Source organism: Theobroma cacao, chromosome 5 (assembly GCF_053813885.1).
Source record: "Theobroma cacao isolate CCN51 chromosome 5, ASM5381388v1, whole genome shotgun sequence".
Lineage (NCBI taxonomy): Eukaryota > Viridiplantae > Streptophyta > Magnoliopsida > Malvales > Malvaceae > Theobroma > Theobroma cacao.
The window spans coordinates 32048626-32069187 of record NC_142643.1 but is presented as its reverse complement, the minus strand read 5'-3'; the positions used below and the strand labels follow the sequence as shown (position 1 = coordinate 32069187).

General features: G+C 30.4%; 1 protein-coding gene across 1 annotated transcript; it reads right to left on the bottom strand.

Annotated features, from left to right (window-relative positions):
* Window positions 1-12103: 12103 nt before the first annotated feature.
* On the bottom strand, window positions 12104-13838 carry ARR9 (response regulator 9). Its single transcript, XM_007028451.3, has 5 exons — window positions 13587-13838; window positions 13378-13481; window positions 13190-13267; window positions 12698-12768; window positions 12104-12567 (listed from the first exon to the last, which is right to left on the bottom strand). Exons 1-5 carry the CDS (start codon window positions 13687-13689, stop codon window positions 12282-12284), a joined length of 642 nt encoding a protein of 213 aa, XP_007028513.2. The 5' UTR covers window positions 13690-13838; the 3' UTR covers window positions 12104-12281.
* Window positions 13839-20562: the final 6724 nt, after the last annotated feature.

Here is a 20562-nt window from a genome sequence, read left to right as displayed (position 1 = left end):
TTTTCTTCGCATTTGTAGGTGATCAAGAAATAGAAAAACGTAAACACCATGGGAAGAACAAGGTGGACTTTCTTTGTAAAAAATTAGATCGTTTTCACCCCTTTCTTCATTAATAGTTTCTAGCCTTCGACAAGTTGAGGATCTTCTTGTATAAATGAGAGGGGCAGGTACACAACACCCTAGTTTTGCTTGTATCCCACCTCTTTCGTCTTCTCCAAAATTGATAAAAGGTAATGAATATTGGTTTTTTGGTGTTTAAGATTTATTTGATTTTTTGTTTCTAAAATGATGTAATAAATTTTGGGTTTAAACCCTAAATCAGTTGATTTAGTTTGTTTAAGCACAAAAGTTTGCTCTATCAAATTAAGGAAGAAATAGTTAGGTTATTTTTTTATTTTAAATCTTTAAGCCAATTATTTTTGGACATGTGGATAGGCAAAAAGGTAAACATATAATTCCTAATCAGCAATATTTAATGCCACATCATTCCACGTAACAATGACATCATCAAAATGACACATCAACTTGTCACATGGCAAATAACGTGACATTAAAGTACCAACTATACCGTTTACTAATAAAAGTGAGTAAATAATTAATGAGAAAAGTTTATTTGATCAAAAATAAAAGTTCAAGAGCTTAATTGAACACATAAAATGATAATGGCTTAATTAACTTTTTTGTTTAGATTTGGAACTTATTTAGGTATTTAGTCAAAAAATTATCATATAATTACAATAAGCAAAAGTCAAGAAGTCAAGATGAATTATTTGAAGTAATACAGAAAGCAATGTGAGAAGAAGAATTGGAAGAGATAACTTGTTTTAATGAAGTTTCAATGTCATTTATATTGAGAGTAGTATTTCCCTTCAATGCAATAACAAAAATGGATGAAGATCCAAATGCTGAGTAATCTCCCTTAGGTTTAAAAGTTCCTCCCTTAAGTCTTGACTGGCGCCTAAGATAGTTTTCAATAATACTAGATCATAACCTGCGCTCTGCAATAGGTTTGAAAAATTTTGCAAACATCTTGTCAGTAGTAGCACAATCTTTGTACTAGAGGTTTTTAATCCGCATGTATTCAAAAGTGTTATATTATGATCATGATATACATATATAATGAGAGGAGATGCAAAAAACCTTTTGTTAACTATTGATTATGATATTGTTCTCCTAAAAACAGTGCAAACTAATTATTTGAAATAGCAATTCAAAAATGAACATGATTGTTTCATTTTCATAACCCTATAATCACAAAGTTGCATATTGTTGTAGCTTTTGCAAACAGCAATCTGAAAAACAAAACGCTGCATAGTTTTGAACAAAAAACTCAACTGGCAGCATCAAGCTTACATGTCTGAATATTGTTGTAGTTGTTTGCAGGTAGCAATATGAAGAACAAAACACTATAGAGTTTTGGACAAAAAACTCAATTGGCAGTAACAGGCTGACATGTCCATAACTATTTTGTCTATACATAGTCAACTATGCAACATATATATATATATATCACCATCAGTAAAACTGCAGAACTCAAACAATAACTAAAAAGGAAGATAATGAATATAACAGTTATTCAAAACTCAATGACAAAATTAACAATAACCCAACTCAATCGTTATATAGTTTGAATCATAAGATGATGATTTATTTTTAATTAGCATCTTTATTGAAACAATCCAAAATAAATATTAACAATAACATACTATAAGCAAGCACAACAACCAACAAAAGGAATCAATCTAATAAACATAATGTATCATAAGAATGTCTTATTTTTCTAGTCAATACCTATTGAAGCAAAAACTAAGATACATTGTTAATTTAAAAGCGAAAACCAAAAGTTGAGTCAACATTGTCAAAAGTATCCAAACACCATCATTTCCTTAGTGAACACAAAGCAATACCATCAATAACCAAGAAAATAATATAAGTTAAATATGTAAAAAATTAATAATAACAGTTAAAGACAATAAATCAATAAAGAGAATTAATATAATTTGCTGATGGTTTGCAAATAAATAAAAACATGACAAATGGTTGTACACGTGATACCAAACATGAAAATAACAACTATTTTGAGGATAAAAAATGCACCCGGGCAAGTGTGTACTCTTTTTCAGCAATCCAAAAGCTTGTTTGTGACCATTGCACATCTTCTTAATCAAAATTTTCCTCTAACACCTCTACATGCTCAAGTTAAAACAAAATACAATAAGAAAACAATAATAATAAACAACAAAATACAATATTATGAACAATCTAAATAGTGTACTTAATTTAAAAAGGAATAGATTTTAAAATCCATCCATAACCCATCAATGACGAACACAAAAGTTGAAACACCTCCCATTATTTGTCATTCGCAGCTTCAAAAGCCAGCAACAAAACAAAAATAGTAGTTTTTGACTAAGATTTCTTTAGTCTTTCCTAGTGCTCATGAAAATTATTAATTAAATCAAAGTTTTTTTAAAAAAAATTAAATAAGTAAAGAGTACAATTAAAATCAAATACTAATCAATATAGTATTTGACTTATATAATTATTGTATTCAATCTAAGAATGTAATTAACAAATCAAATAAATAATAATTAAACCAACATCCATTTGAACCAAATTTAGTATAATGAAACTTATGATGAAATTTAAAAAGGCAGAAGACCCCTTAATTAGTATTGATGAAACAATTCTTTATAAGCAAAATTTCAGAAAGTAATATTTTAATTAGTTTATCTTCACATAGCTAAAACATGAACCCCTGCTTTCATTGTAGATGAAATGTTTCTTCTTTTTTAAAATATTATTCACCTCTATATTTTCTCACAACATACCTCTTTGTATGATTCATTGGAGCATTCTCAAGTAAAGAAGCTAAAAAGTCTATTGGGGATGGATTTTAATGAGCACCGGCACCTCAGTCAAACAAAGCAATAGCTTCCTTTCTCAAAAAAAATGATGCAAAGCTCCATAACTCAGACATATGTAAATTGTATGGAACAAAAGAAAACCAAAGTTTTTTTTTATTGAAGCAAAGACTTCTATAACACTTAAAAATTATGTTTATGTAAAGCCCAATCTTATAAAATACTTGTCATGACATACATGTGATGATAGCTTGATTGCATGCTAGGAGAGTCTCGAAAAATTTACAAAAGTAGGTATTGTACCTAGAGGTACAATAAAGTTGATTTAAGCCTTGAACTAGATCAAATAGGAATTTTAAGGTGAGATTAAGAGCTTCACAGCCCATGGATGACTCAAAATGGTAATTCAGAGTTTGAGGATCAATTTAGAGTCAAATCGAAATTTTCACTATCCAGGGGTAAAATGGTCATTTGCCACTTAAAGACAAAATGGAAATTTTTAAAAAAGATTTTGTTTGCCCTATTTGACTTATTGGAGTATGATTTGAGTATTGGAGTATGATTTGAGGTTGAGAAGTGAAAAAAATTGTAATCTCGGTATTTTTTGGAGCATAGGGGTAAAATGGTAATTTTACCACCCCAAGGGCAAAATTGTAATTTTACACACCCGACACTTGTCCAGCACCTGAATTTTATCCAATATTATCATGAATAATTGAAGGAAATTTAAGTGGTGGAGAGAGATTGCTTAATTGTTAAGTTTAAAAAAATAGACCAATGGGATGGTGACACTTGTCAAATTAAAATCCATTTTTTTTTAGCTTTAAAATCAACAAAAATCAGCCTATTTTCTTCATTATGGTCGGCCAAAGCATGAAGTGAAGAAGAACAAAGAAAGAACAAAACCTAGGTGGAAAAATTGAAGAAAAAGTGTGGATTTCAAGGGATTAAGCTAATAAAGGTAAAATTTTGTGATTTTATCTTATGATTTACACTACCCATGCTTTCTTTTTCATTTTCCATGCTTAGAACTCAAGTTTTCATGGTGAATTCATGGCTGACCAAATGGGTATGGAGAGAGAATGAAGTTGGATTGATTTGATTCTAAGTTATCTTAGTGTTTTTAGTTAGTTTAGCATATTTAGAAACAAAACAACAAGAAAAAAATTCATTTTCTCCCATTACCCATAAGAGGCCGAATTTTCTAAGGAGAATATTGAGCCTGAAATTGATGATATTTCATGATAATTTGCTGATATTTAATGATTGGTGAGGCTAGAAATTTAATGAAAAATTTTGGCATGAAAATCTAAATTTTTACTTAATGTATAGACATGTGCGATTTATGATTCGGACTGATAAATTGAATCATATTCACAGTCATTGAGGTATTTTAAGTATAATTGGAGTGTAGAATGTGAAAGAAATCGATTTGGAGTTAAATTGGAGGTTTTAGCCAATTACACCGAGAATAGTGCGAATTAGGTCGAATACCGTATTTAAACGGCTATTCGGACATTTTTGCATTACATATCATGCATTAGTAGTCTAAATTAGTTTAATTTCGATTTAGTACCAATATAGTAAGTTTCTCAATTTTGTACTATGTTTAGGTGGTGAATCCTCCGATAAAGGTAAGAAAATTTTACCCGATGATCAATAGTCAGAGTACTCAAAAAATTCGATTCCCGAAATAGTGAGTACCTTACCATCATTTTAATTATCTAAAGTATGTTTTTATAAGGTTTTGGTAAATTTTATGAAAATGAGTTCAAATGGTAAATTTTTATATTTTGTAAACAAAATGTGTTTAAATAAAAAGATTTTATAAATTGTCTTGAAACGAAATAACGATTTTAAAAATAAAGTAATTGGAGACCACCGGTATGTTGTAAATCTATGATTGGAAATTGATGGCTTATGTCATATTGTTATTGTGTTGGCATGACTGACTGGGTTGTGTTTTATGAATTGTATGAATTGTTTTATTTTACCCTTGTAGACTGGGTAGTAAAATATTAGCCCTGTCATGCTGTCAAAATTTTATTGTATGGTGAGTTTAGCTTACTGCAGTAGGCGGATTCTGTGGACCAACCTATTAAAGAGGCACGGAATCCAGATATATATATATATATATATATATATATATATATGTACCTCGGTCGGAGAGGCGCGTAAGGTATCTCCTAAGGTATGGATAGAGTTCACGTCACACCGAACCACCTCGTGATGATGAACTCCGCTAACGCCAAGGAATGGCTGTGTTTGTCAAACTAAAAATATGTTTACGTGTATTCGAACTTTTTAACAGTATTGACGGACTCGGTTAGATGCCTTGGCCAAGGTATCCCCGAGAATGATTTTGATAGGAATCAAACTTTTAAGATACTCTCGACTTTAGATATTTCGGATGATATTTGTTTACTCACTAGGATTATAAAATCTCACCACTCTTCTTTTCACCCATCTCAGATTCAGATTAGGTTGTAGATAGCTGAGTTCATCGAGGATTACCTTTGGATTTGCATTCTTTGAAACTGTAAGTTCACAATCCTCTTTACTTTTGGTTATTCGGAGACTCACTGGTCATTATAAATTAAATTAAATACTCTAATTTACTGTATTACAGTATGTATGAATTTACTTTGCTTTTATACTACAAAAACTATCTACATATAACTCTGAAAATATTGTTTAATAAGAAAATAGAATATTTTACTTAATATTTATTTTATTTTTTTATTATATCCAAATAATCATAATTTCGTTTTAAACGAATGTTTTAGACATCTAAATTTATTTTTGATTTTGAAATATATGTTCTGCACTTATATACTACATTATTGGTTGATTTCAAATTTTTTAAAAAAATGATCAAAATACCCCTATGAGACAAAAATTAATATTTTATTTGTTTTAAGTTGAAAACAGCTTAAAATCTTTTAAAACACGATATTTGACAATGGTTGCTCACAAGAGAAATGAGATACTGATATTAAAGCCTTACGAGGTTTCGGGTTGACATTTCGGGTAATGAGTGTCTATCGGGATACCGCAGCAATTGTCACGGGCTTGAGGGAAGTACCGGGTCGTGACAGTTTAACATTTGTAATTTCCATCAACAAATAAAAACATCACAAATGGTTGTACATGTGATACCAAACATGAAACTAAAAGATAGAAAATGCACCCGAGTAACAATGTACTCTTTTCTAGCTATCCAAACACTTATTTGTGACCACTGTACATCTTCCCAATTAAGATTCTCTTCCAACACCTCTACACGCTCAAGTTAAAACAAAATACAATAAGAAAACAATAATAGCAGAGAATAAAATACAATATTATGAACAATCTAAATAGTGTACTTAATTTGTCAATTTATTCAAAAAAAGTAGTGGAGGAAGCAAAACTTGGAATAACATTGAACACTTAATCCGATGATGTATATGTGTTATGAAAATTGAAAGAAATCCTAAGTACAATTATAGTAGTTTTTTATAGAACATTGGGAAAATAATAAGAGAAAAAAAGTACAATTATAAATAAGTTGAATTGAAAAGAATAGTTGAGTTTCATAGCAAGATATTTATACATAACCACAATCACTCATTGCTAATCAATCACATGTAATAACAGTTACACAATCTATTGTTTATAGTTCTCAAAATAGCATACCTTCGACTTGATAAATTGCCAAAATCAAAAACTTTTTACTTTAATCCAATGATGTATACGTGTTAGGAAAATTGAAAGAAATCAGAAATCCTAAGTACAATTATAGTAGTTTCATACAAAACACTAGGAAAATAATAAGAGAAAAAAGTACAATTATAAATAAGTTGAATTGAAAATAGTAGTTGAGTTTCATAGCAAGATATTTATACACAGCCACAATCACTCATTGCTAATCAATCATTTGCAATAATAGCTACACAATCTATTACTTATATTTCTCAAAATGGCATACCTTCGACTTGATAAATTGCCCAAATAAAAAACTTTTTACTCTAATCCAATGATGTATACATGTTAGGAAAATAGAAGAAAATCCTAAGTATAATTATAGTAGTTTTGTACAGAACATTGAAAAAATAATAAGAGAAAAAAAGTACAATTATAAATAAGTTGAATTGAAAAGAGTAGTTGAGTTTCATAGCAAGTTATTTATACACAGTCACAATCACTTATTGCTAATCAATCACATGCAGTAGCAGCTACACAATCTATTATTTATATTTCTCAAAATGACATACCTTCGATTTGATAAATTGTCCAAATTAAAAACTTTTTACTCTACTCCAGTGATATATATGTGTTAGGAAATTGAAGGAAATCATAAGTACAATTATAGTAGTTTTTTTGTACAAAACATTGGAAAAATAACAAAAGAAAAAAATACAATTATAAATAAGTTGAATTGAAAAGAGTAGTTGAGTTTCATAGTAAGATATTTATACACAACCACAATCACTCATTGCTAATCAATCATATGCAACAACACCTACACAATTTATTGTTTATATTTCTCAAAATGTCATACCTTCGACTTGATAAATTGCGCAAATCAAAAACTTTTTACTCTAAGATACATGTAAAAAGTCAAATTGAAATTTGAAATCAACAACCCTTGCTTCAACTAATATCAAGCAAATCAATAGGAGAAGCAAGAAACCCATGCGACAAAACTGAAAATAAAAACACCGGAAGAATCTCAGGCCAAAACCCTATCAGACAAATAAAGAATAAAAACCCCAAAAGCACCCTGCCTTGGCAAGAAAAATCCCAAATGCAAGAAAATCCAAGTAGCACATGCAAGAAGCCAATACATGCAAAACTGATATATAATGTAAATCAATTGAAAAAGCAACAAGCCAAAGTGGTAAATTTCATGTGATATCAAGCAAATCAATAGGAAAAGCAAGAAACCCATGTGCTTTTTACTCTAAGATACATGCAAAGAGTCGGGTTGAAATCTAAAATCAAAAACCCTTGTTTTGGTTGATATCAAGCATATCAACAAGAGAAGCAAGAAACCCAAGCGACAAAACTCAAAACAAAAACACTAGAAGAATCTCAAGCTAAAACGCCAACAAATAAATTAAGAATAAAAACCTAAAAGCACCCTACCCTGGCAAGCAAAATCCCAAATGCAAGAAAACCCAACCGGCATATGCAAAAAGCCAATACATAGAAAACTGAATATATCATACAAATCAATCGGAGAAGCAACAAACCCAAGTGGCAAAACCCAAAACCAAAACAGTTGAAAAACCTCAAACAGAAACCCAAAGTGACCCTTGTTTTTGGAAAGGAAAAACCGATCAAATGAAGGCTTTGATGGCCAAAAAACCGCATGATAACTGTCATGAAGGAAAAGATCAAAATACTAGAAAGAGATCAAATGAAAAATAAAGCCTTGACTTTTTCAAGAATGGCAAACGTGTCCCAAGGGTTCAATTGGCCATGCCACATGGCCAGCAATTAACCCCTCAAATGTCCTTGGGATAACTTTTAATATATCTAAATGCCCAACCTTATGACAAAACATGCATTCAATTGTTAGGCAATTAGAAAATTGAGACTTTTTCGTCAATAATTCTTATAGAACTTAATGTTAGATTTTTGGTTTAATGGTTAGGAATCAGTAGTAGTAAGAGCAACATCAACCTGTGGAGATTTATCCAAGTCAAGACGTGTCTCCTCAAAAATAATTTCTTGAATAGCAATATCTAATGTCAGAAGTGGACTACCATGCAGCAATGAAACTCTAACAGCTTCATTTTCTAGACCAAAAGCCATGAGAACCTTAAGAAAGATAAAGGTGATCCTCATTAATTTTAGCCTACAGTAGCTGATTCTAAATAGGTTAAACTTAGGCCAAAACATCATCAATGATTTGCCGAATCCTATTTCAAATTGTGAATAGTCCATAATTGGTAATAGTGAGCAAGTCCAAAAATTTTATGCCTAGTGATACGAAAATCCCAAATGAACATGAATATTTGGAAGAGAGGTGTTAGAAAACCAAGTAATGATTTAATGAGTTTTGCTAACCTAATCTTCAAGTACAAACTTGATAATAGGCTCATTGGCCCCATGTATAGGTTGAATAATGTTTCCGGTGACAATGTGCCAATATTTATGTCTAATTAGATAACTTATCATACCTTTGACCCATAAAATTAAATTTTTTTTCATCAGAACAATTACAATTGCTAAAAGCTTCAGATTTCTCCATCTTACCGTAAATATTAGCAAAAACAAAGGTTAAATTCAAAATTAAGAGGTCAAAATTAGCAAAAATAGTGACCTCATGAAAGTCTTGACATGGCAAGACACGTTGCAATAAGGTGATTTGGCTATTGGCGTGGCAATACACATGGCAAATAAATAGTATGTTAATGTGGTAGAAGATGTGACATGCTGAGAAATGGCAAATGATGTCAAGATAAGGCAACCAACATGCGGGCACGTGAGGCAAGAGCTTCCCAAGCATGTAGATGTGTGGTGGCACATGTGACATCTAATAGAGCTCCATCTAAGATTGTTTAATAGATCAAGAAAACAACAGGGCAATTAAAAGTGACAGTGTTGTGATTTGATGGTCGAAAAGTGATGTGGATTCAACAAAATTTGAAATAGTGTAAAATCCAGTACTATAGTTTTCAATGATGTTAGGTGACAAGGTTACACCAAATGGCTTCTCTTGTAATGGGTAATAATCGTATTATGCCTATGATATTGGCTAGTGGTGATTTTTGGGGAAGGCTAGGTACAATTTAAATAGTATAAGGACAAGGGTTTAGAAAAGAATTAAAAATAGACAACCTGCTTTGATATCATGTTGAATTTTTAGGGAAAACATCAAACCTAAAGTCAATTGACAACAGGTGGAGAGGCCCTTATACATTTGTATGCCTAAAATACCCTTAATTTAACAAATGCGAGATTTCTTTTATCACTACTCCAATACTCCTCTTTATGTGGTAAAATAACAAACTTATCATATAACATGAATCAACAAAAGGAAGACTCATAAAGAGACCAACGACTGAGGATAGCACCTACTTTAATACAATGTTAGCAAAAAAAAAAATCTTGTATTCTAAATTGTGTAATTTACTAGAGGACTAATGAGGTGTATATATATACAAGGGATTCTCAATGATCTAGGAGAAAATCAAGCTAAGAGTATTGTAATCGTAATATAACAGTATTATAATCATACCGTGATCTAATAATATCGTAATTCAACAAAATCACATTGATTTAGCTTATAATTTGTACAATATGTTTTAAATTATGTTAACAGCTTTGATACTTTTTTATCTAGGCATTTGTATTAAAAATTGTGATAAAATCTTCACTGTTCAATTAAATATTGATTAAATTTTGTGAATACATTTTATTTTAAATTAACTATTTGCATATTATTACTTTGCATTGAGCTTTATCAATTTATAAAATTTAATATTTAAATTTATTTCTAATTTAATTGTTTTTAACAAAAGAAAATTACTTAGCTAAGTTCTATCCAACTTTGGGGAAAGACTTTGAAATGTGAAGCAAGTATTCTGTTTCTTGACATTTGATACAAGTGCGTCAGCAACATTATATATTACATTAGGCCAAGGCCCGGATGAGGTATGAATTCCAGGCCCTAAACGAGCTTGGTTTGAAACAATTGTATGCCAATTCACGCATGCAAAGGACAACTTACCATTATTTGTATTACACCAAGTTTCAACAATGAAATACTAGTATAAAAAAACATGAAGAAATTATTAGGTAAACCATTTTTTATTTGTTTATCACGTAAATTTATAAGCCTGACCAACAACTTAACATCACATCCATAAGCTTGGTCCATTTTTTTTTATTATTCATTACGATACATGTAGTAAAGTAATGATGATTCCATCTCAACTAGCAAGCGTCAAATACTATATTAGTATTAAAATTTGTCCCAATAAGATCTTAAGATAATGTAAATAATTGATTAAAGAGTCAATCCATTGCAATAAAAAGATAAAAACCCTATGTTAAAACTGAAAAAATATTTTTGAAAAAAAATTTTAATCTTTTCACCCATTTGAAAAGAAAACAACTTTTACCAATAAAATGTTTTATTATGGGTTAATAGAAAAAAATTACATCAACAAGCATAAAATATTTTATATCTTTGTCAAACGTAAAATATTTTTCAATCCCATAAAATAATAAAATATCTTAAATTTGAGAAAACCATTAGATAGTTTATGTCCGTTTCCTTGAACAAATTATTTTAAAGTAAAATACTTTCACCTTTTAAGTTTTAATCAAAATTATATGAAGGTCCATTAATTTATAAAATAGATACTATACTCTAAAGAAATATTTTTCATTGGATACGTAGATCCAATCATTAATCAACTATTAATGTTTCTGTCAACTTGATGACGTGGTAAGGATAAAAAGATAATTTTAATTTCGATTAATTTTTAAAATTACTATTATATAATTTTATTAATTAAAAAAAAAGCTCCCGTCCTTCATGCCCTTCCCTTTCTTGGGGAGCTCGGTGTTCCTTATTTTTTTTAAATTTTTTTAAAAAATATAATAAAAATTTTTAAATTAAAAAAGAAAGAAAAAAATATTTTAATCTTTTCATAATCTCTATTAACAGTGTTTGTATTTTTAGAAAGGAGTGTTCATTTTCAAAACTAATAGATCTACTTGAAATTTCGATTAAAATTTTGAAAGTGGGGATATTTTACCCATTATTTTATCGTTACTAAGCCGAAGCTAAGCTAATCATCATCTTCTTAAACGTTGTAGCATCATTTATGGCATGAATTGTGCATTGGTGGTGCTTGATTTGGCGTACACATTTATAGAAGGAAGTGGGCAGTGGTGGTTTAGACGTATGAAATTAAGAATTTCAAATGAACTACTCCTAGTTCCTATTCCTAAATCCTAATCCTTAAATCTACTTTTACGCGCAAACAAAACCAATCAATGCACGAATGTCACGCAAACCGCCAATCATTGCGTGACAGTCTCGAGCTCCACTTCACATTGAAAAAACAAGACTCAGTCATAGCGCACAAGAAAATGTAGTATATTGCATCGCCAATCCAAAGGAATCCCCATTTGTTAGGTATTCACAAAATCTCAAATCATACTGTTATTTGACACTATCTTTTATTTATTTGTTTAATTTTTTTGTCTTGGGGAGTTCCATTAGCACAGCAAAATTGGAATTTTTCAACTGTTCGTTTTCATGTAAAGATGTATACATGAAACAACTCTATCTCTACACTCCTATCGAGCCTGTATACCAACTCCAAAAAAATAAAAATAAAAAGGAAAATTTATCTGAATTACATTGTTCAGAAGAACAGAATTTAAAACATTTTTCTTGTCCATATATGGTTATACCACAGTGGTTATGCCGTTGTATCTTGGTCTTGTTCTCTCAGGCGAAAGCCCTTCTTCTATAGCCTTTCTCTTGTTATTGCTGGCTTGTTGCTGCTGTTGATGCTCTTCTTTTTCTTGTTGCTGTTGTTTTGGTGATTGGAAGGCTGATTTTTCTTCTTGCTTCTCTTGTTTTTGGTGTTGATCCTTGGATTTGGTTTTCATCAGATGAGGCCTAAGCTTATTCAAATCTGATAACCTGACAGGCTTCAAGAAAAATTCTTCTGCACCTTCTTCTAAACATCTGGCACAAAAAAAGTTATACCAACAAATAAGGTTTCACCTCATAAATCAAAATTCCCTGGCTACCCACTTATTTTTCCAATTAAAGCAATATCAAAGTACTAGTATTATTTGATTTTTATCAATTTTACCTGCTGATCCTTGAAGGCACATTCTCAGATGACATGATAACTACTGGTATGTCTCTTAGAGATGAAGACTCCTGAAAATTCAAAGATAAAATCCTGTAAACTTCTGAGATCTATTTCTCATGATGAAAACTACTAGTTTTGGACAACAAGGAAATCAAAGAAAGAAATGGTAAATCATGCAGTCATGTTGAACCTGATTTTGCCATGGTGGCAAGCAAGTGGGCAAAATATTCCAAAAGATTTTTCCATTGACATTCTCAAGCAAGTGGCAGCAATAGGACCCCATATTGGCAACTCTTTTTCATTACAATATAGTATAGTACTAATTTGGCAATGGCAAAATCTCAAATCTAGAAAGATTTTAAAACAAAAATCCCAAAATTTTCTGGCTTGAAAAAAAAATGGTCTGAACGGGTAAAAGACTCAAAGGACAGGAATAAGGGAATACAATGATGAAAGAGCAAAGAGACAAAGGATAGAAACAAAGCATACCTTGATTTTCTTGAGCAAATCATAGCCTGTCATGCCTGGCATACAATAATCTGTAATGACAAGGTTCACTTCAACTTCCTGTACACACCACAAAAAACAAGCAGAAAAACTTTAGAAATCAAGTAAAAAGAAAAAAAGGCATAAAAAGAGTGGGGTAATCCCAGATATTAAAATAGAAATTACCAAACCTGATGATTGTTGGGAGAAACGCAGGGTGTACTTGGGTTGGTTGTGTCATCTTCATGTAAACCCAGAAATTCTAAAGCTTTACTGCCAGAATCAACTGTGGTAACTGCCAATGGAATCCAAAAGGATATATAACCAATCAGAACAGATAAAAAAGCAGCACAAAAATCAAATAACGGTGGAATCCATGAAAGAAAATTTTCCCAAGTACCTTGATATGAAGAGGTTTTGAGTAGCCTTTCAATAAGTTTTCTGTCTATGATGCTGTCATCGACAGCCAGAACATGAAACTGTGACTCTGCTGCCATGCCCATTGTTCCAATTCAAGATCCAATCCCAAGAAGCAAAAGATAGAATATGTATTGAGAAGCAATGGGATTGAGTTGAGAAACGTTGTTTGTGTGTTTTTCTGAGGCTTGGGTTGTTCTCTTTTTCTTCTGTTGTTCTATGGGTTCTATGGGAGGAGGTGAAGAAGAGAAAGAGTTTGCATTGAAATAAGACTGACCAAAATCCACACCCCACAAAGCAAGATCCGACCAGATTTCATCCCAAATCTTGCAAATTTTCCAAGTTGATTGATTTTGAATTACAAGGCAAGCAATGGGGGAAAAATAAAAGAGGATGACAAATAATAAAGGAATAAAATAATGAAATAAATCTAAATGGGGATTTTAAGGAGAGATGGGGGAGGTGGTCATAGCTCGTAATTCATTTATATATATATATATATATATATATATGTAATATTGTAATGTAAAGACCATGGAGGGGAGAGGGGAGAAAGAAGGGCAAGTGCCGAAAGAAAGGTTATGATGTTAAACATATATACTAATAACAATAATAATAATAATACTAGTGGCAATGTGCGAAAAGAAAAATGAGAGAGAGAGAAAAGTTTTGGGATGAAAGCAAAAGGGGGAGGGGCGAGAGGGATGGAAGGAGGGTGGGAGGGGTAAGTGGGGCCCATCAAAATCCTCCCAAGAGATACAGGTGATGTAAGCAGAGGTGCCTTTTTCCCCCAAATGTGAAATCATGTGGCGCTTACCATATCTTGGGCAGGTGGGGGAGTGGTGGCAAAGAGAGGCCAATTTCTTTTGATTCCCTTTTAAGATTTGCTTCCCATGCATGCCCCCCATCCCCATTATTCCCTCTCTCTTTTCGATTTATTAATAATATTCTTTGTCAAAATGGTGAACTTCGTGTAAACTCTCCAACTCATCAATGTTTGTTATGGTCAGCCATCCATCTTCCATTCTTCCAACTCCATTCATTCATTCATTCATGCATGCATCTAACCCCAACATACTTTAACTGAAATGATTGTTCATATTCCATTTTATTGACAAAATCTTTTGACATTTGGCTTCAATTCTTCTCTTCTTTTTTGAAGCTCTAGGAAGGAGAGAGAGAATAAAACATGAAAACCCAATTCTCAAGTTTTTGAATACTTAATTTCTAATCAACCCTTTGGATGAACTATTTATTCAACTTTTTTAATTAAAATCTCTTTTTTTGCATAAAGCTAATCAATTGGATTGATCATGAATGAAAATAAAATTCCCCTTGCTTCCATTGTTCTTAGTCATTGTTTTGGAATTTGAAATTGAATTGACAACTTAAAAAGTGTTTTTTCTTCTTTTTAAATATTATTTTAGTTGTTTCGTTTTTATATGACACTATGATGAAGCAAAATTGTACTGTTTAAACCATTACAAACAAAAAGATGTAAAGAAAGAATAAGCTATCATATTTATTAATGATGACAGTATTTTAGTTATGCCAAAAGAACAAAACTTTCCAACAACAATATATAAGAAATGATTTGATCAAAATTAAGACTGCATTTTATGTCAAACCCATTGCTGATTATGTTTCGTAAGCTTTAGGAGAATCCAATATCTTTGATGCTCCGCTTTAATGACTTCTTTTCTCTTATTCGGTCGGCTTGGTATTGTGACTTTCTCTCTCGTCTTAATTCGTTTGTGAAGTTTCAAAATTTCATCCTCCCTATTTAAAAGAATAATTTTTATATTATATACATTAAAAGAAAATTATTCAAATAATAAATTTTTTTTAAATTTACAAGTAAATTTAAAGAATTGTGGCACATCTTATATTTGATTAAATTAATATAATTATTAAATAGATGCGTGTCAATTGTATAAATTTATTTTTGAAATTTAACACTTTTAGAGTGATATACAAGTTAAAACTTGTTAATATATTTTTTTCCAAAAAAAATTGTACACACTCATTCCACGAGCTCTACCAATTGGGATTTTCAATTTTAATTTTCATTTAATAATCCTCACAAATTTCACCCAAAAAGTTCTACATAAATCTAACCCTTTTTAAAATATATGTGTATTTTAAAAGATGAGGGATTGGAAGTTGAAACTTCTTATTCAAAAGATATGTGATTATTTATTAAATTATATTTTAAACTTTTTTTGACTACCATGATAAGGATTTTCATTATTTGTAAAAAGAAAAAGGGTTTTCAATATTAAGGTGATGAACAAATCTAACTTGTCCCAATTAAATGATTAAGGTTCGTTTTTATTGATACTTTTATTTTTGATTTATTTTTTAAAAAAAATAACAAGTAAAAATATTTACCAAACAAGAGTATAATTGATAGTGAAAAAAGTAAAAGTAAAAGTAAAAGTCGTTGATGAAGCTACCCATCCTTTTCCCCGAAGTTTCAAATTCAATCCCTTGTTTGAATTGGTATTGAAACTTAGGAGCAGTAATACAAAAGAAATCCACCTTTGTAAGTTGAAAGGAAATTTCAGAAAAATTTTAAAAGAAAAAGAACAAAGAAAATCCCAAATCCCAGATTTGGTGATTGACTATGAAGCCAAATGAAAATCTGATTTTGATTTTTTTTTTTGGCTTGTTTGTCTTTTCTTGCAAACAGGTTTCTTCAAATTTGTCATCAAAAGGGTCAAAGAATCTAAAAGCGTGAGAGGTCAGAAGAAAATGAGATTGACCCTCTAGAACAATTACTATTACGCTTTAACTTAAGCACACCAGGGGAAATAAAACATGTTAATTCATGCGATGTCAACATTTTAATTATTATTTCATTAGATTTTCTTTGATTTCATTCATGTTAGGAGACTTTTAAGCACTAATTAAGGCCAAAAATAGAACCATTTCAATGATAGTAAAGTAAGGTGTATCTTCGTGGGCCATCGTGGCCTAAATCTCGTACCAATTTTCTTCCCCTTTTTTCTTCACTTTGTTGGACATAATATTTAACCTTTGTAAACGATGACTAAAAAGGTGCGGTTTTCTTTAAGTGGTCCAAATTTTTTAAACTATATGCCTTTTCAAAGTTTTATGGGACAAAATAAATAGATAAAAATGGTAAATTAACTTTATATATATATAAACTGTTCTACTTCATATAGACTGATTATATTATAATCAATGTAATTCAAAGGAAGGTCTTTCATTGATAAGGAGATGAGAACTTTGCCGTAGCAAAACATTGGCCAATTCATTTCTCGACTGATTTAGTCATGGCCTCCTCCATTCCAAATTATAGATTAAACAGTCTACTACTTAATGGTGATTTGCAAATAGAAATACTCTCGCATGCACACAAAATGCATTGTAAATTATAAATTATGAATCTGTACAAGTCATTGGGGACCAATAGAATTGTGTAACACGTAATAGTGATTAGAGCGATTGATTTGGATTTAATTAATGATAGTATGACCAAAACAAGTGGAAAAAAAAATTCTCAATGTGAACATTTACCTTTTACATTTTCTATGAAAATGATTGCCAGGAATCTAAAAAGTCTTAGACTCTTGATTATTGTTTAAAAAAGATGAGGTGGTATTCAAGCCTTTTTGACATCTATAACATTAGAACAAGGTAGAATTTCATTATTACGGTATCCTTAGACCCATCCAAGCAATCTAATGAGCTCTAAAATTGTGCTTAAATTCCTGCTATTTTCTTATAAATACTTATATTTAAAATTCTAATATCAAAATCACTATATATTTTTTTTAAAAAAAAAGAGAACAGTAATTCTGTGATGCATGCACAAGTCTAAAAGTACCAATATGAGAAAAAAAAAAAAAAGGAATATGAAACATTCGCCAGATTGGAAGACCCCTTGGAACCGGGTCTATAACCATGTAGTCCTCATGGGTCCTCAATGGCCTTGAGCTGTTATTCATCTTTGAAAAATTAGTTAAAATGAAACTTGAAAACTTATTTGATGTTTTTTTTTTAAAATATAATCCAAAATTGATTGAAATGCCAAATAAAAAACAATAAATAAAGCCCAAACTTTTTGTGCAATATGAAAGCAAAATATAGAATATACATAACTTTGAGTTTGGAGGAAAAACAAAAGGGGAAAAGAATTAATGTAACGCAAGGAAGGAAGGAGGTGGCAAAGGATGGTAGTGTTCCTTAAAGAAGCACAAGGACATCGGGTGGCAACTTGTAACAGCAAAATCTAAAAATCGGGCACCCTTGTTTTTTTATCAAACAAAAGATTCCCCGACAGACTTTAATTCGCTGTACAACCTGTCACACATAATCCACGCTTGCAAGATTGCAAAAGCTCCTCTTCCGGGGGGCCATTCGCCTCTCGCCTAACGTGAATGCCTGATCTTCTGCTCCTAAGCTCCACCTACAATCATGAACCCAACCTTTTTTTCTTTTTGCCCTTTTATTTTAATGCCTATGATTTCCTGTTGACCTTGGTTGTCCTTGGGTCCCCTCACGAGACTAAAGAATTTTTTTTTAGCGAAGAAAAACGTTTTCATCAATTATTAAATTATTAAAAATATATGTATTTAGTTCGATGATAAATTTATGTATTTTTTATTTAAGATATTGAGTTGGATTCCTTCTCTTTAATAAAAAAATAATAATAATTTACGGGAATAATTTGATTTTTATGTATTAATAATATATATATATATATATATATATATGTAAACACATATTTCCACTCTCAAATATAAATTAGTGTTTATTCTCTTGTTTCATAAACGAAAGTTTAACGGTTTTTAATCAAACTTTTTCATGTTTGACTGCTATTTATTTGTAAATCATGATTAATTATAATTTTAAAATTTTCAAAAAAACTTAAAAATTTTTAAAAAATACTTTTTAAAATATTTTTGTTAAAATTATATTTTAAATATGTATTTATTTAAATTTATTTTAATTATATATTTTAAAATAATTAAGATTAAAAGTTGAAAAAATTGATTGAAAGAAATCAAATTAAGACAATATTTATATGATGAAGGGAGTTTATTTATATATAACTACAATATATATTTTTACAAGACAATTTATTAGACTTTGGAATATACCATATATAGAAGGAATTTTTAAGTTAAAAAATTAAAATTGTGACCATTCAAGTGCTATTTCGGAAATCATTTTTTTTTTATTTTAGAGGAGTGAAATTTCAATCCTACTCTTTCAAGAGGGAAACTATACTCTAATTATTGACTCAAATATTTAAGTATTAAAAATCATTAAATATTACTAATTTATATAATTTATTATAAGAAGTATATGCTTACGTATATATACATACATAGAAAAATATATTCTTCTGTTCATAAGTATGAAAACTTAATATTAATGAAAATTTCATTAATGATTTTGGATGGCCTGATGGCTTTGTGCTAACAAAATCATTTTTTAAAAAATAAAAATTTCAAAGATTTTATTATTTACAAATATATAAATCAACTACTCAAGTGTACAACGTTTTTCATAGAATAATAATGAACGGTTAAAATACTTTATACACTATATTATCTTAGCTATTCAAACCGAACAACAAAGTTAGTTTACATTTCATCTAATTAATTTACTATCTAATTGATACAAAAATCTAAAAATTTTCATGTATTATTTCAACGAAAGATTTTAAAAGTATAAACTACCCCTTCGACTTGACTAATCAATCGATGTACAAAGTTAAATACAGTAAAAAAAAAAAAACCCACTACCAAGTACTCCAATGTCAATTTTAAGACTCAACTTCTACACTATTGCAATTAATTAAGATCTAACATTTTAAAATTTTTTCAATAAATACTTATGTCAATATATAAAAATTTGGCAACACATCAATGTCCACACGAAAATATTTAACCATATGGCAATTAAGTTTGAAATTCTTTCATTTTCTATTTTCTTTATTCTTTTTTTTCCTTCCCCTCTCCCAATTCCATTCTTTGGGAGTCATGAATCCTTCTTTGATGTAGGATTCATGGTTTCCTATGATTTTGTTCCATAAAAGAGATCTCACATGTTAAAGATAATGTGAACCCTTAAATACTCATTTTCAATTTAGTACACAATTGAGATGGGATTCATGACTCTCTTTTGGGACCATGACTTCTTTTTTTATGTAGGATTCATGACTTCTTGTGGTTTTGTCCCATAAAAAAACCTCATAGGTTGAAAATGGTGTGAAACCTTAAATGTCCAGTTTCAGTCTCGTACATAATCAAAAAATTCATGGCTCCTTTATGAGATCATGATATCCTCTTTTGATGTGGGATCTATGACTCCTTGCTAAAACTGTGACATCCTCCTTCACTCCAACAAGGACTCATTGTTTTTAGTGGCACATCACTAGTACCCCTAGAGTCTGCTCTGATACTAATTATCATGGTTTACATAATCGTGTAAGATATTGTCTACTTTGGCCCACTAGCCTCACAATTTTGTCCAACAAAAACCTCATCATAGATTGAAGATGATGTGAACCCTTAAATGCCTACTCTAACTCTTAGTACACAATCGATGTAGGTTTCATAACTCCCTTTTGAGACCTTGACACCCTCCATTGATGTGGGATTCATGGCTCCCCGCTAAAAGTGTAACATCTCCATGGCTTTTCACTGAGAGTGTGACAACCACTTCAATGTGAAATTCATGGCTCCTTGTTGAGATTGTGACATCAAGTGTTGAAACTAGTGTGGCTCTAAAAAACAATTGATCTAACGTGTCGAGTGTCGAACGTCGAACCTAGCCCCATACACTAGTTAGTGTGGCAATAGCCTTGCTTTCCTCTAAGCCAAATCAATACTAATAGGATTGTGCTAAATTTGGTCCCTTGTTGCTAGCTATAAAAATATGACAATAAAAAAGGGAAGGTAAAATAAAATGAAAGGAAAAAA